At 26.4% G+C, this 18813-nt stretch overlaps 1 protein-coding gene across 3 annotated transcripts in view; it reads left to right on the top strand.

Moving 5' to 3' along the window:
* Positions 1-18813, top strand: part of LOC119677884 (mucin-19) — a 450187-nt gene that overhangs the window by 419040 nt on the left and 12334 nt on the right. For 2 of the 3 annotated variants that reach the window (XM_038089443.1, XM_038089442.1), the window contains exon 2: positions 9024-9407. In XM_038089443.1, coding sequence (XP_037945371.1) covers positions 9357-9407 — 51 coding nt within the window. In that variant the 5' untranslated portion in view covers positions 9024-9356. Of the gene's footprint in view, positions 1-9023; positions 9408-12885; positions 13761-18813 lie in introns of those variants that run through there. The other variant, XM_038089444.1, reaches the window with a different exon arrangement.

Below are 18813 nucleotides of genomic sequence, written 5' to 3'. Positions count from 1 at the left end.
TTAATGCTAGTAATTAAGCACTTTTTAGTATAAATCTTATTGAAAACTATATAAGAATTTTGATATTTTAGAAAAGATTGGATCAAAAGAAACATTTCATATACATTATATTCCTTAATAATATCCATTAGTTGGTGCGCCAAGGTTGATAATAATTTATTCTTTGAAACATGTCTGAAAATAGTTTATATTTTTAATGTATATTTAAATATAAGTTTTTATTTTTCCGTTGGTTAAGTATATAGTAACGTGACAGTGAGTTTTTTTAAATCTAATATATATTTACAAATAAACGTTTAAAATATGACTGAGATTCTTAACGATTAGAATAACAGATTACTTTATACTGTTACAATTATTCGATATAAAGAAAATGATATTCTAAAGTAGACTAAAATTGAAAAGTCAACAACCTGAACTCTTTCATGTTCTTCGAGTTGAATGTCTATAATCTATATTACCACCGTTCATATTTACAGATAACAGTAAATTTTTGACTGCTAAGTGATTGTCGACTTAGCGTCAAGTAGACTTCTTTACTCTGTAATATATATAGCGAACTGTTTGTTTCGAAAGCCTACTTACAGCCAAACTTCGTTGGTGCATAAGACAATATAACTTTGATAAAATCTGTTAAATAAAGTGATCTCAACGGTGTTTTCTTTTTCCACACGGATTTCTTTCTCTCTCTATTTCTATCTCAATCTTTCTCTCTCTATCTCTACCTTTCTGTATATATGCAAACGACATAAAAATAGAAAAAGAGTGTAAAGTACAGAACCCCAAAATCGGAGTCCATTTGCACCCTGGGTAATAGTTCTAGTTTTTAACTCTTAAATGTCAATCCATGAATAACAAGCTGCATTTATCACTATTTATCACTTAAGCGTTCCTTAATGGAGCTTTTTTATACTTGAAATTAATGAATGGCTGAAAGAAGCCTCTCAGACTGATTGGGATAATGTAATTGCCTGCAGATAAGGTAAAGAATTCATACTGAATTGATCAAAAGCCAGAAACAAGGAGCTACTAATGCTAAACAGAAAAGGCATCCGCCTTGTCACAGGGTTTCTCACTGGACATTGTGGAGTCAAAAAAAATCTATCGAATCTAGGTATTACAAGGACGATAACTGCAGACTTTGTCACGAAGAAGTGGAAACTATCCACTATCCACTGCCTAACCACTTACAACAGATTTTGGCAATATCTACCCAAAGAACATAATGACATTTTTAACTGCTATATGCCTATGAAACTAAAGTGGGTTTGTCACAATAATACTCAAAGATGCTGTAACGCTGTGACAGAGTTCTCAACCCTTTTAAAATTTAATTTAATCTAATCACTGAAGTAAAAAAAAACATTATTTATTATCGTATTCAAAAAAGTCTATTAACAAAAGTAGATTCGTTTATAATAAATGAATTCATATTTAAATATAGTATAAATATAAATATCTAAAGAAATCACATCATATTAAATAATATGAGTGAAGTTATATTAATCATTATTTTATTCTAAAATTATAAATATTAAAACAATTTATATTTTTTGAAAATTAAAAAATTCCCAATTATCTGAATAATTTCTAATAACAAAAGAAACATTATTTATTATACAATATTAAGAAAATCACAAAGTATTTATTAACTCCGTGTGATTTACAAAAGAAAACTTTTAACAAAACAACAAACTAAAATTAAATAATTGTACGAAACCGAAACGAATTAATTTAACAATTCTCTAATTGTTAACTGGCAATTAATTGTTAAAATGCTCAGAACATTGTTGCCATATAAATTGATATTTGTCTACACATATAAACATAAAAATAATTATAGAAATATTGTTGATTTTATCAGCAATGAAAAATTTGCATGATACAACAAAAATCGATTACAGAAGGTACAACACATATAAATCACTTACTTACCTACCTATCTATCTGCCAATCTATCTACTCGTGCGAATGTATCTATAGCGGTGTACTATACGTACTATACGTATGTAGCTTTGAAATACAAAGGGGAATGAATTCAAACGAGATTATAAATCGGTCGCATAAACTTTCTAGAATTAGTATTTATAAACTAAATTTTTTTTAAAGAAGTATTTTTATTTAATTAAATTATTTATTAATTGTTGTAATAATATTTTAATTAATTTTATAATTTTAATTAATTTATTGTTAGATTTTACCATTTCTATGTACAAAGGAAAGAATATTAATAAAATAATAATCAAAAAATAAATTTAAAAAATTGATTATATATTCTTTTATATATTATACGACTTATAGCATATAATTAATATACTATAAATACACATCAGTTAATCTCTTTAATATACAGAACTAGCTATCAGCAGAATTCAACACTACTCTAGAATTGTTCAAATAGAAATTCAAAATCATATAGAACATTAATTCTGACAATAGATATGTAATATTGAACATTAATCCTTGATCAACATCATCCTTAATAATCAGAAAATCAAAGCCACCTATCACTCAAAACACAAAATGGGAAAATACCATAAATCTAAACCTTTGAAATGTTTGGGAGTTGATCACAAATAATTGTTAAAGCAATCACTTACCTATAATGACAACGGTAGACTTCGGTCCAGTTAAAGATGAATTAATAATGTAGTGGACGACGTTAACAAAATAACTATACGGGATTGGAAAGTCTACACATCATATTAAAATAAAATTAAATCAATCAGATTTGAATGTACTGTCTAGTGTTTATCCTAACAAGTAATGTTAAAAAAAGAAATAGGAATAAAATAGAAATTCTGTATATTTCTAGAAAAATAATAAAAGACAGAGATATGACTGTCACTCTTAAATCTTTCAGAGAGTAATGTCTTGTTTGTCTTACTAAATACGGGGAACGCATATGGAATCAAATATTTGCCATTCTTTAATATGACGGAGTGTAATGCCATGCCTGATTAAATGATCTTATATTTCTCTGATCTGAAATCTATGATTGCACCATAAAAATTATTTAGTTTACTTTTTTTACATCTAGAATCGTTTTTGACTGCTACACATCTCTAAATAAATGTCGACGCAACTCAATATTTCTCTAATCTGAGTCCCCAGTCATATGGATATTTTGGGCAATTGCAGAACAGACGAGCTAGCCAAAAAGGGTACTTCAGAATCTTACTCGGAATACTGTTTTTTTTTTTGTGCTGAAATTTTAAATAAAACATGAGAAGACTCAACGCTATGTAGGAATCTATATGCAATCTAGCTACTTTCTACTAAAAGAAAATCCAATATTCTCATTAAGATGCCTCTTAGAGATATCAGCCATATGGTAGGTTTACTTACAGGTTGCAGCAAGCTAGAAAACCATGCCAGTAGATTGAATCTCCCTTTTAATCATGCCTGTCGCAGCTGTAGAGAAGATTATGAAAGTGTCTCTTATTTACTCTGTCTTTGTCCAGATCATGCACTGCGGCAACTCAACACTTTACCAGCCTCCTTTTCTGAGGATCTTGATCTATAACAAGACCTCTCACTAAACAGTATTCTAAGCTTCGCCTAAGGTTCTAAGTGGTTGTAAACCTAGAGTTTCATCTATATACGGTAACACAATGGGCTAATAGGCCTAAATGGATCGCCTAGGAATCGCCGGTTTAGTCTATCCTAACCTATTTTACTTTTCTTATACAATACTAGTTATATTTAATAAGATCATATTCTTGATAATCTCTAAAAAATTATTTGATATATTTATATTATATTAGAAGAAATATTGGTAACATAAAACAAATGTTTGTCTCCTTTCTCCTCTGTTAATATGATTTTATTATATTTTTATTATTATGTTGAGGCTAGTTGAGTCAGTGCACCTGAGCAGTTTTACTCTCTATTAACTGCCAGGTTTCTTCAAAACCCCTCTTTGGGCCTTGACTGGATTATTGTTTATCACTTCATCAGACTAAGCAATAATTGACCTCAGATCTCCATACCTCCCCAAGGAGCCTGTAACCATTCTGAGATTTGATAACGCAGTGTTGGTAAGTCTGTCATATTTCGCAAATAATTTAAGGGCTCTATCCTTTATGTATTTTTTGATGGGATCAATCTTGTTATCCCTGAGGATGTCATTCGTCCTAATGTACAATGGAACTTTGAAAAGTCTTCTCAGAGCCTGGCTTTGAGCAATTTCTAGCTGGTGAATAGTAGTGTTCGAAGCTTTGCTAAACACTACACAACCATATAGAAGTGACGGACGAATTATTTGGTTATATATCAGTTTCCTGTTCTTAGCATTGAGATTTTTGTGATTGGAATAAGATTAAACATTTTAAAAGAGTATTGGAACGGATTTGGGATCGACAAACATTGTAAGTAGAGGCGCAATCTCTGCTATAAGATACTATAGAGTTTTCTTTAAAGTAATATTAACATAATTCAAGCACATTACGAATATTGATAGCCATAATTTATATAATGAGTAATAAAAATTTATTAACTAGAATATCTAAAAAAAATTAATATTTTTTTTAAAAAAATTTTATATTAACCATTTTTTTTTTGCTAATCACTTCAAGTCAGTAAATCAGAAAATAATTAATAAAAAATTTTTAAACCTTTAATAATGTTTAATAATAATGTTTACTTGTGTAAATCGGTTCGTCGCTAAGTTCTTTTATTAATTTTCTCAACACTTTAGTTCACTCAAAATAGCAGATTTAATTTAAATTGCTGATAATTTTTCGCTATCAACAAGTTAATAAAAAATGTAATTAACACTTGTGAACAAGTTATCGGAGCAGCCACTTCATACACAGTTTTTTGCTTCATGACTTCATACACTTGACAAGTAAGCGACTTGATGAACAGAAATACTCACATAGATACACACTGTTACAGTCTGATATACTCTGATGTGTACAAACATACTCGTATATGTTGCTAGATATTTAGTTTTTTTTTTTTTTTTTTTGTTATAAATAGTTAACATGATAGACTACTAATTTTAGACATGCACAAACATTATTTTGCAATTTATATAGTTTTGCTGATTAAAAATTCCCAGCCTTATCGTTACGAAATATTTTGTTAATATATATAGACTGTGCAGACTATACACAGTCAGTACTTTGTCTTTCAAGTTGCTGACTTTATGTCAAAGTAGTGGGCTACGAAATTGCTCTAATTGTTGTTTATTTTTCAATAAAATTTTTAGTACGAGTATAAATATATATATATGGTAATATGTAGTATTACAATGAGCCAGTTGACTTAAGTGGATTTCAATTATATAGGAGCGGCATACTAACCTAACCTATCCTAACCTAATATTTTGAATAATTTGTTGACTTTTTTGTCATTACTAAAAATTCACTATCACTCTTTAAGCAGTTTGCTATATAGTATATAGAATAATACTAGAATTTGATTTTATATTGAAAGAAAGGTTTGTTCAATCTCTGCTGATAATACATACTTTCCACACAGTTTTATTAAACATTCGTATGTATATTTCATAATTTATATTATATAATATTGTAAAACAGGGCTGTTCAAAGCACGGCCCTCAGGTCGCATGTATTTGTGCGGCCCGCGACATGTTTTTAATCTATCGCAATTACGCAAATTTTCTTTTGGTGGTAAAACCACATTATTTTATTTTTATGTTATACCAAATAAATGAGTTTAAATTAATAAATTAATAAATAAAAAATTAATAAATTTAACATTATAACCATATCTTTATTTTTGTTGAAAACAGCTTTTAACGTATGTTTGTTTCTGCGTCCCTCCAATCTGTACAGTGATTTGAGTTAGCCCGCGATCGCATCTGGTCTAGATAGCCCTGTTATAATGTATGAGTGTGATTATAATATATTATATGACTATATGTTATTTGTAAATTTTATGAGTTTATATCTTAAAAGACCAGAGTTTGAGTGTCACCTTAACACATAGAAGTTAGAGTGATAAAGCGATCGATGACTAAGAGAGAACAAACAACATCAACTGGGAAGAAAAGGCCAAAAAAAAATCAACAGGCACATTTAACTATCGTGAATCAATATAATAATTTCGGTTAACCAAATATATTAACAAAAAAGCAAATACGAACTAAATAATTGTCAATATTTCGGCAGGAATATGAGTCTATCGTGCAACAGATCTTTCGAAGACTCTTGCACCAAGGACGATAATGATAACCTCAGTTCATCAAATATATGTACATATGAAGAAAAATAAATATACGACTGAATTATCTTTAATATTTTGCCAAGAATGTGCGACTATCAAGCGACAGATCCTTCAAAGAATGTTACACCTAACATAATGACGATGATGATGATTATTTCAACACACAAGATATATGTACATAAGAAGAAAAGCAAATATAAAATAAATTATCGTCAACACTGCAGTAGGAATGTTAAAATGACCTTTTAAAGACTCTAAGCAAAGACTATAACGATAATGATGATAATGATTTCAGTATCAGAGATATATGTAAATAAGATGAAAAGCAAATACGAACTAAATTATTTTTAACATTCCTTGACCTTATCTGTCAAACCAACGGAATGGTTTCACAGATAGAATGAAAGGAATGCCGTATTTCCTTCCATCAACAATTAAATTATATGATTTACCTAAAACTGATTTCAGAAGAAAGTAACATAGAACTAATTAAATAATATAAATTATTTAAGGAAAATAAACTTTAATGTAATCCTTTAATTTACCGAGTTTTGACTCCGATGTGTCCTTATATGTCCTTATCCAATATATGTTCTACGAATATACTAAATATCATGTTACATATTCTATCCACTTATTCTATCTACTTATTGTAGAAATAAAATAAAAAAGAAAATATCATTTTCTCTGTGACTGTCTACATTTTGATCTAATTGACACAATTACAACTTCACAACAACAACTAGAACTAATTGAAAAAAATTATCAAGAAAAAATTCAATCAATCTTCAATCTTATCGTTCCTATGAATAATTAGAAATAATTGATACATATACATTTATATAATATATATGTTATATTAATAAGTATTTAACAGATTAAGAACTTAATCTATAGATGATTTAAGTCTCCTACAAGATCTCGTCTCTTAAAGACTAACTTAGGCTTCATTATGGTTCGAAAAACATACGTAATGGGACTGCTAGGGTCATCATAACAAAGAAAGCTAATCTACCTTAAAATTTTAAAAACTTATTCTAAATTAATGAAATAAATAATTTTATAAATAATTTAATTAATTACAAAATCTAGACATATATATTTTTTTAATATTTTATTCTGAATTTTTCAAAAAAAAAAATGTAATTCACACTTATTGTTTAAGTCTAGACTGGAATTTTTCTTATCTTTCCAATATTATCCCAATGGAACCAGTTTATATTTAATATAAATCAATATATACAATATGAATTAAAAATAATTCACACACATTGTATAAGTCTAGACGGGAAATTTTCTTATCTTTGTAATATACTCCCATTCGGACCATCTCGAAAAAATACTGTTATTAATAGTATTACTAAGCTGCGGTGTTAGAAGATATCTACGCAATTCAATTGTTGTTTTATATAGAAGAGAGCAAGATCCTAAAAGACGTGTTATAAGTCTGCCTATCCCATTCTGACCATCCCGAAAAATACTGTTATTAATAGTATTATTAAGCAAAAACTTCTAGGCATTTGAATTCTTGTTTTATATAGAAAAAAGCAAGGTCCTAAAAGACGTGTTAGACATCTTATCAGACTTGTTAATAAAGGTTCAATACTACAATTTATCAAGGTAATCGGATGCAGAAAAAGTGCTAAATCCATGTAGAACCGCAATAGATCTCTAGTTCTAGGGCAAAATTCTCCACAACAAATTATCGAAGAAAACCGACTCAAACAAATATGCTAAACACATGAAAGAAGCACAATATATCTCTATATCATAACACAAAATTCTCTAATTTAATAAGAATAATAAATTATTGTATTTTTCTATAAGACAACTAATGTCATTCGTCTTTGTACCTCTATCCATAGATAGATTTTTTGTTGATTTTACTTTTATTTGCAAATTTTCGCTATGATGAAATCTGCTTTGTATTTTCGTCATTTGTCAAAGATTATAATTTGTTTAATTTAGAAATCTAGGTGTGGTAACGTATTTGAGTTATTCATTAATTTCAATCACAGATAAGATATTGTTTATAATTAATATATTTAATATTTTTAAATCCTTATCTACTTGTTTTAAATTTGCTTCTCAATTACAAACTCATTAATTGTACGCATTTATCGCTGAAATATTTCAACCATAGTTTCGCTTATCAATTATTATTATCAGAAAATACATTAATAAATATTATTTACATTTGTATCTATTTTAATAACAGTTATTTAAGCAAATTAATACATCATAAGCTCTTTGAGATACTATTGGCAAGTAGTTAGTCTAAATATTTATAAATATAAATTTTACTAAGTTAAAGTATTTTGATCACTTAGTCAAAGAACTAGTTTCTATTTAGATGATAATTATGTAGAATACGCAGTTTAAACTAGAATACTTATAGAACCCTGTTCATATATAATAATGAATACTTATATTTTATAAAAATTTATATCTTATCAATGTGTCTTCAGTTAAAACCTTCTTAAGTACCACTTAAGTTTTTGCCGCCTAACAAAACCTGATGAACATACCACTCTATTTATTTGCCTATTTTTTTTTTTATTTATTTATATACGTACATAATTATAGGCATACAAACATGCCATGTACTGAATCAACAAAACTTACTGATAAGACTGCTGTACTTTTATACAGCGCTAGAATTCATATAAAAAATTGATTTGTTTTTATTTAAAATTATTATAATTAATAATTTGGAACTACTTAAAAAAAAAGCAAGCTTTACTTTACTGATAAGTTTTTTTTGTAATATGCAAACCATTTGCCATTGTTTTTATTATAATTTTTTTTTTTTTCTTCTCTTCTTACAGTTTTAAAATGAACGGATTGGCCCAAGGGCCGGGGCCCTGTTTCTCCCGCCGCCGTTTGTCAGCGATAAACATCAAGTGCAACCGCCGTACAACAAAAAGCTTATCAAAATTTTGTGTAATCGCCCATAATAATCAGTTTATTACTAACAGCAATCAACGTCTATCGCTTACTGGTGAATTATTTCGAGATTTCCGAGCAAATAAAATTGATTATATTTACAATTTAATTAATAACTCAAAGCTAAATATTATTAAAGTTTTAAATAAAAGCGAAGCGGAGACGTTGCGTTTTGTGGGCCCGCAAAAAGCGGCTGCCCTCGTTTTTTCGTCTGCATGGAGTCAATGAGACGTAGTGAGGCGAATACTAGCCACCACCCGAATAAGGTAAGTGTTTTCAAATTTATCTACTAATAAATATTTAAATCAATAAGTTAAATTATAAAATAGATAATAATATATAACGTACATATTTAAAGTAAATTTTACAGATTAAAATATATAATATAATAATTTGTTGATTAAGATAAAATTAAGTACTTATTTGTTGTTAAAAAAAAACGAACTAAACTGTAACTATTGTTCCGAATATTTGTGGGTTTTAAAAAACAAATACATTGTATAAATCAGGGTTTCTCCATCGCCAGTCGACAGCATTGGCACTACCATATAAAAATATTGAAATTAAATGAAAAATATTTATAACATGTGTTAAATTTATATTTATATCATATATATAATATGAAAAAATTAAATATTCGTCGTAGACGATTTTAATTTTTGAGAAATATATTGATAGATACTGATCTCTACAAAATATTGAATTTTTGGCCGGTCTTTGAAAAAAACACAATAAATACTCTTTTGGCCCATAGTACATTTTTGGTTGAAAAATACTAACTAGTATATATTATACTGGATTATTGTACTCAACTCACAATAAATAGTTTTTTGGTCCATAGTATATTTTGGGTTGAGAAATACTAACTAGTATATATTATACTGGATTATTATACTCAACCCAGTATACTAGTATTAATACTAATTATATTAATAATCTTTATATTAAGCAATTGAAATCGTAAAGCTGAGATCTCTATCATTAGTAAAGAAATATTGATTTAAGTAATCTTTATGTTTAGAAATTGGAATTTTCAAATACCTGCACTATATGTGGTGGTATTATATATTTGCAAAACCGTATGCTTTTAAGTCATCTTCACCATTAGTAAAAATCTATATCACTTTAATATTCAAGTATCGTGGGTATTGGTATAGTTTTGGGATCCACATTTTTTCGATTTTTAAAATAATTCGTTAGAATATTGTTTTTACTATCATAAATTATTTAAATATGTTTATTTCATTAACTAACTTTAAGTATTTATGAAAATGGTTAAGTCACATATACCTCATTGTGACACAATTTTTTTTAAAAATAATACGTCGTTAATCCGATTTAGATTATGGTGACTAGTACTCTTTGCCACCATATGCAGTAGTAAAATTGTAGTTGACTGTTTTTAAACTTTGTCATACCTATTTACTTTATAAAGACCATTCTTGATAATCTAAAAAATTAATACTACTGACAAAAACATTTCAAAAGTTTATCAAATGGTATTGTGTGAATAAACGATTTAAGTAAGAAAAGTTGAAGTTTTTGCACAGATTCATAACCATTAATGAAACCTATATGCGTTACTACACTTCGGAGAGTTAAAAAAAAAGCACAAGACACTTTAACAGCCCGATATCTTCAAAATTAAACAATTTTATATGGGCACATAACCCGTTGTCAAATAGGTGTTCCAAGGAAAGCGAAGTCGCGCCCAAATGTCGTTCATTTACTCGCACTCTTGTTTAATTAATACTTCATTAGTTAAATTTAATCTTATTTTTTTTCAATGTTTTGTTCCTAAAGTCTTAATTATTTTAACTCTATTAGTTGCTCTAGTTTTAGCAAGTTTTTTACTCTATATACATAATCGTGCTCTAAAAATAACAGTTTCATATATGATCTTGTCTAACTGTTTAAAAATATAAATTTGTATCTTTGTTTATATTCACTTTTATAGTAAACATCATGTAATGTAACTCGTGATATATGTATATTATATACACACAGCACATATTTTTACATTAAAAATATTTATAAAATATATAAATTAAATATAAATATGTTAATTTTATTTTATTACTTTTTTTTTTATTTTTATATATTACGTTCTCCTACAATAGATTTTATATCTGTCAACTTAAATAAACTACTGAACTAAAGTACTTTTTAATTAACCATTCCGATAATGACTCAATTTAATTTTAAATTTAAATTTTTTTTCCAATATTTAAAGTAGGCACTTAACTGTTTATTGATGGTAATAAGTTATTATAGCAGCGATAACAATTTTTTTTATAGCGGGTATTTCAAATTCATTAATATAGTCATGATTTATTGATAATGTCATGATAAATTATATATCAAATAATTTTAGAACATTTTTTATAGTAATATATAAAGTTAATCTCTTTTTCAAAGTGTTGCGACTACTTTACGTTCCTTAAATTTATATATGTAATAAAATTATAATCAAAAAATATCAAATCGAACATTTATTATCTATCGATTAGAATATTGTCAGTTTGATTGAAAAAAAATGTACTTATAAAATATTTGTTGTACTATATAGTACAACTATAGTATTACTACTAATATCACTAACTGTCATTTCCTTCCGTCAGAATTTCTATTGAAGTGCTTTGATTTAGTAATTTGACGTATTTTAGCTAATGTTTATATAAAAATATTTATATATAGATTACCTGTTTTTGTGTGATTTTTTGAAGTTAACATTAATTATAAATATAAATATGTGATAATAGCATATTGTACGAATTCAGAAAAAAAAGTGATTTTTTTAATTATAAATAAACTCCCAAAATGATTGTTAATTATTAACATTATTAACAAGTTTTGAATGTATGCGTCTATTTGACTTTAATTCTATAATATTTTTTTATAATGTTTTATTATATAAAAAATTTTACAAAGTTCACAAATTCTGTATTCTTAAAATATATATTAAGTAATACATATATTTGTGTTATCAGTCATACAATTTTTCTTGTAAACTTTGTATATCACTTTCTAAATTATAAGCGTCTTAATATGATTAATATTAAAATTATATATTAAAAAAATTCATTTCGTAAAATTAAAGATTATTATTCTTATTAAATTATCATTTTTAAAATGATTTTTAATACATCAAATAATAATAATGATATGTTATATATATTAATTTTATCTGATCCAATGTTATATATATTAATTTTATCTGATCCAATTAGTTTGCAAATTAATATGTATGAAAAACTTAGATTTTGTATGATAAATTATTATGTTTCAGCATATAAAGGACTGTTTTTGTAGATATTTTATCCTAAAAAATAACATTTCTTATATTGTTAATTACTGATAATACATAATTTATTTAATTCGTGTACAGATTAATATTTGTTCAAGAGAGCAAATTTTTTTTAAGTGTTAAAGTTATCTTAAAAAGTAGTTACAAATTTAAAAAGGCAATTTATACAATATATACGAGTGTATATAATAATACATATTTATAATAATTTAATACGATTATTATTTTAACATAATGGTATAAGTTAAAATTTATTCATATATCTAAACAATGTATACATATATATACATATATACGCTTTGCAGATTTTCTTAAAAATTTTATCTACTACCTTTTAAAATAATTCAAAGTTAAATGCAACCCTGCCATAGTGAGTGTAAATTTGAGTATTCACTTCACAATGTCATTCGTGTACTAGCGTCGTCGTAACTTCTTTTTTTGTTTGAAGAAGAGACAAGAAAAAGCAGTTTGATTGAAGTGCGGACGGTGAAACAATACTTTGAGCGTTAAATTGTGTATAAAAGATTTATTATAAAATATTAAATAATTTTATTTACATTATTTATTAAATTTGTATGATAATTAAACAATAATAACCGGCGTAAGCCGGGTATAACTCTACTCAAACAACGTAAATAAATAAAAAAGAAAAGAAAATTTTTATTTAACTATACAAAATAAAGTTCCAAAATTGCGTTTCGTTGAGAACAACAGCGTCTGTGAAAAAGCAAGAACAATCATAAACATTAATTTTTAAAAAAGTGGCTGCCAAAGAGCAATAACAACAATATTGCTCTATGAAGCGGTTGCAGCGACGTCGCTGCTTTTTGTCTCGTATCTCTCGTTTACATTATTTTTGTATAATTCATTTTCGTCGTAATATTCGCTTTTTTCGGCTAATATTTTTGTTTAAAAATTTTTGTGCGTTACATCCACATTCATTATTGGTTTGTGCGTGTTTCCTGAAATTCTTTTCGGTTATTTTATTTACTTTTTCATTTTGCTTTGCACATAACAAAAGTGAAAAAGGTGGTTGGTTGGTTAATCGGCAGTGTGTTATTACTTCTACTTCTACTCCTTTTAACAATTCTTGCCGTCCTTTATGACGACTACTGCCTGCTGCTACTGCTACAATTTCATGGAGTTTTTCGGCTATTACTTCGTCTCTTTCACTTCTCTACCCATATAATGTGTTCACGTACAAAAAGTTTCATACAATAATTTATTAAATAAAAAAGAAATGTGTTTTTTTTTATTTTGCGATAGTTTGCAAACATAAACAAACAATTGTTATGGAATGGAAAAAAAAGAGGTAAATGTTATTTATTTATTTTTTATTTACATTAAATGAGTGCGTGCTTTCCCTTAATTTATTACAAACTTTCAATTAAAATAATTTGCAAAACAAATGAAATTAATTTGTTATAAACAATAAAACAATAAAAATAATATTTTTTATTTAATTAAAATATTTTAATTTAAAAATTTTTTTTTTTTTGAATTCAATGCAAATAATAACTGCACGGACATAATAAATTGCAGCAGCAGTGTATTTCCTTAATATGTACATTTGTGTGCGTGTGTAACTATGTGTGTGTGTATGTGCGTAAATTGCTAAAATAATTAAATTCTATAATTAATTAAAAAATGTAATAAATTTTTATGATGCTTTAAATTTTTAAACTATAAGAATACTTTGTTGAAATGAAATAAACTTTAAAAATAATTTTTAAAAAACATTAAAAAATTTTATTTAACGAAAATGTTTAAAAGTAACTGAAGTGCTGAAGTAATTTACTGAATATAAAATATATTATTGAAAAATAATATTAAAAAATATTTTTTTAAATAATAATAAAATACAAATTTTTATAAAAGATTAAAAAAATATGTTCTTATAAAATAATATAAAAATATATATTCATACAAATATATTAACTTTATATTAGTTTAGAAAATTCTTCAACCGTCAAGGAATATTGGTCGGACAAATATCAAAAAATTTTATCAGAAATGTAGAAACTCAATGATGTTTGCACAAAACTAAAAAATAAGATATATATATTTATAATAAATAAATCGAAAAAAGTAGAATTATTCATATACATTTTAAAGTAGGATTTATTTAGCCGGTTATCCGGTTCGCAAAATATTTCTTAATTGCAACACGGTAAATAGTTACAATACGATTTATACATATAAATCCAAATAAATCGGTTGTAGTTAACATGGATTAAAGTCTCGTATAGATGGTGTAATTAAAAAAAGAGTCTAAAAAATGTTATGGTCTACTCATGTAGTCCATAACAATATGAAAAATATCATGAGTAGTAACCTTGAAGCATTTTCTCTTTCAAATAAAATAGGTTTTGTTCTAAATGATGGGTAATTGATATGTTAAATAAATGTAGTCTTAGGTACAGCAAATGTACACAAACCAATTCCATAGAGTTGGTGTTGGTACGTTCAGATTAAGATATAATGAATCTATATGAGTTACTGAACCCCGGATAAACTTACTGAAAAAATTAATTCAACAAATATAAAAATTTATATAATTAGTGTTATTGTTGTGACGGCACGTGGTTATTGTGCAGAAGTTTATACTAATTAGCAGGGATTTTTTTAAATATTATAAATATACTTTGCAATTTTTGATTTCTCTAGCTTATTTCTCAGTTTATTAAAAATTTCTTAAGTAGTCTTTACAAAAATGTCAAAAAAATTTTATCACAGCTTTTCAAACGAAAACCGCAGGAGTTCTCTGTAAATGAGATTAACCTTCTAAATGACTACACAAAATGACATATATACTTTACTTAAAATAATTTTTTGGTTATCTTTATGAAAAATGTCACAAAAATGTTTAGGTTATCCATTATAATTTTTTTTTACCTTTTAATGCAAATAGTAATTATGTATACACACACAGACACACGCACATATATTGCAAAAAAAAGTAGGGGGATTATTTTTGATAAAGGGTGCCTTTTTGTCTATTGATTTGGGTGTGTTTAAAGTAAAATAAAAAAAGATATAATTTAATCATTTTAAACAATAATTATTATTATTAATAATATTTATTATTATTTATATAAATAAATATTTTTAATGGCTAAAGTATTATTAATGATTTAAAAATTAAAATTATAAAACATTTAGTTAAAATAAAGCAGTGTATGAAAAATAAAAATTCTGAAAAAATTTTACTGATGTATGGGTAACCTTAAGGGTATTCACGATCATGAGCAACGAAATTTGTAATCAAGTAACTTAGAGACATTAAAGAGTACATGTACTCAAACAGTTGCTATATTAATGAAAAAGGTTGAGAATAAAAATTGTCCTATCAAAAGTTCTATGTAAATAGATTTCTTTATTTTTAAATTAACAAAAGTCAATTTGCTATCTAATAGCACCAAAAACCCGAAAATTAATAATATAAAAAACTACAAATTCGGATAAAGGAGTGTGGTTACTATTGCTTGAAAATTTATGATAAAAAATTTGTACAGGAATTATATGAGATTTTGCTATATATATTGTAAAACAAGCAAAAGTGAAAGATTTTAGTAAAGTCTATTTATTTTACTATGATATATGTATATACTATGTATTTGCCACTATATATAAATAGTATATAAATTTTTACAATCATTACATAAACAACTGGTAACAATGAATGGAGACGAATGTTAAATTATTATTGTTGGTTGTTTTCCATGTAACATTGGGCAATATTAAAATCTAATATCTTAAAAATTAAACTATATCGACATATAGAATAAACGGGGTACTGGCTCCTAACGGAGCTTTTCACTGCGACTGATTGATCTATTTCAACATATAACGTAATGGAAAAAGTAGAAATTATTTGAGCTGTAACCCACTAACCACTCTAGCCACTCTAACCCAACCTAACCTATGTAACATATATATGTTACATTTCATTTTATATTCCAAAACAAAAATAGTAATGATATCCTGAAATACTGTGAAATTATATAGTATAATATGGAATTACTATCTCATTATAATATAGAATTATATAGTATTAATATAGAATTTTGTTGAAACAAAAGACTATGATGATATGTACTATAAATGCAATATTTAAACTCATGTTATGGGATTAGAAAGTTAATATTTATTTTAAATAAATTATTTATAAATGCAGTGATATGATTCTTTCTATTTTTAATTGTTAATTATTGAAGCGATCAACGGGGAATTATTTTACCCATTATAAAAAACAGGAAAAAAAATTTTGGTTATCTTTTTTTTTTACTCACATATAATCGAAAATAACGTGAATAGTTTCGTATTTGAATATGTCTTAAATTATAAAGTTATATCCTGTATATATTTATATGGGTCTAGAAAATCTTTAGAAATATGTTTGTAATTACATGTCATTACGAAGCGTTTATTTTCTGTTTCCTTGCCCTACTCTAATTCATCAAGTTTTCTTCTTCAGTGTTTTTCGCCATCTATATATTATTCCAACGTTTATTTATTTAGGTGTGTTACGGTTTTCAATCGATAATCTGTTTGGATTTGTTCTATAACAAAATCCTATAATCCTATTAACAGTATCCCTCGGTATCACATACTACTACCTGTATCTATTATTTAAAACAAAATTTCTATTTTTCTATCCGATCTTAGCCATAGAATAATTTGGGAGTTTAAAGACATAAATTAAACAAAAATTTCGTTAGTAACCTATATTAACTATAAAACTATATTTTCATCGAAGCTGTTTTAATGATGGCTGTAAGCCATACTTTTATCTTTGAAAAATGAAATATATTGATTATGATATCAATTTGGAACATAAGTTTTATGGACGAAATATTAAATTTCAAAAGACTATATTCGTAAGTCTTTATTCATTTATCATACAAATATCAAATTTCCTGGAAAAATGAAGTAGAAATTTAATAGCACAACTAAGAGTACTTGGACTTGATGTTTCTATAGTCGCTCGTGTCATAGTCTTTGTAAACGTCCAAATTAAAATGTGAGTAGTAAATGGTACCTAAACAAGAATTGTTGTTCCTGTAACCTGCGAGGGCCTATAATTTTAGATATATGCAAGGATTGCAAGACAAACACACATGGGTTAGGATGGAGTATGTGGAAAGCGAAGAGGGGTGAAACGGCGATTGTGTGGGATTAGGGAGGTGTGAGATACTCAAGATAGCATTGTAGTCAAATGGCATATAAATACAAGGGACCAGGGTCTTTGTATAAAATTTCATGCAATTAGTTCGCTCAATATAGTTCGATAGATAGTGAAATACGGCTTTGTATACTGATCTCTTTCAAATATTCGACAATATACATATATTTTTTGTTCTCATCTATAGTGGTGGTATCACAATACGCCATTTCAATTTCTCTGTATAGTCGTACTAACGTAACCTAATCTCTGATTTATCTACATTACCTTCGAAGCTTTACTAATAGCTTGATTAATTCATAATATACATATATATTAATATTGCTAAAAGAGTTAGCTTTTTAATAATTATTATTAAATTATTATATGTAGAAACAAATTTTGGAATTGACTATAACATATATTGAATATATTCACACTGCGTGTATTAAAAAAAAAAAATTGCTATCTGAAATCAACGATAAGATTTACTTTCACTTTAAAACTGAACTGCAAATCTTAACGCAATAAAATTAAATGATATGTTTATTTCTATTGTTTTTACAGTTTCGCATTGTTTCTGAGATATTTTACATAACAAAATACCTTACTTAATGCGTCAGACTAAGCCAAGTTAGTCTCATTAAAAATACACTGTCAATATATCTATGCAAATTATTATTATCGTTATATAATAATATATAGAATAGCTTCATCCTATCCTAAAAATGGTCAAGAATTTTACTCAAAACTGCAAAATAATTTTTTATTTTTGTCATTTTTATATAAATAATCACTTGTTATTAAAAAGATAAATCAAGTATAAAGAATTATTGATTAAAAAGTAGTTGAATCTGTACTGTGTTTGTTCATATGCGAAATTTTGCATCCAGTAACATTATTGGACGTATTACCAGCGATAAAAATTGTTGTGAAATTGGTTAATCAATTTTTCCATTTGTGTTGACGTCCAGACCTCCAGTCGCCCAATTGTCAGACTGGAGTTCCATCACCCTCTTAGGCCCATATCCACCTTAGTGGTCATTAACCCATGCCATCAGTATATCACTTCTAGCAATGCCCGGACAACAGTGATAGTTGATCACTGAAAATATTTTTCAACAGCAAAAAAATAAAATAAATAGAGAATTGTGATGAAATCCGTATTGAAAATGACTAAAAATATACCTTTTCGAATATT

Source organism: Teleopsis dalmanni, chromosome 2, assembly GCF_002237135.1.
Source record: "Teleopsis dalmanni isolate 2A chromosome 2, ASM223713v2, whole genome shotgun sequence".
Taxonomy (NCBI): domain Eukaryota; kingdom Metazoa; phylum Arthropoda; class Insecta; order Diptera; family Diopsidae; genus Teleopsis; species Teleopsis dalmanni.
The sequence above is the reverse complement of the archived record's forward strand: the minus strand, read 5'-3'. Positions and strand labels throughout refer to the sequence as shown.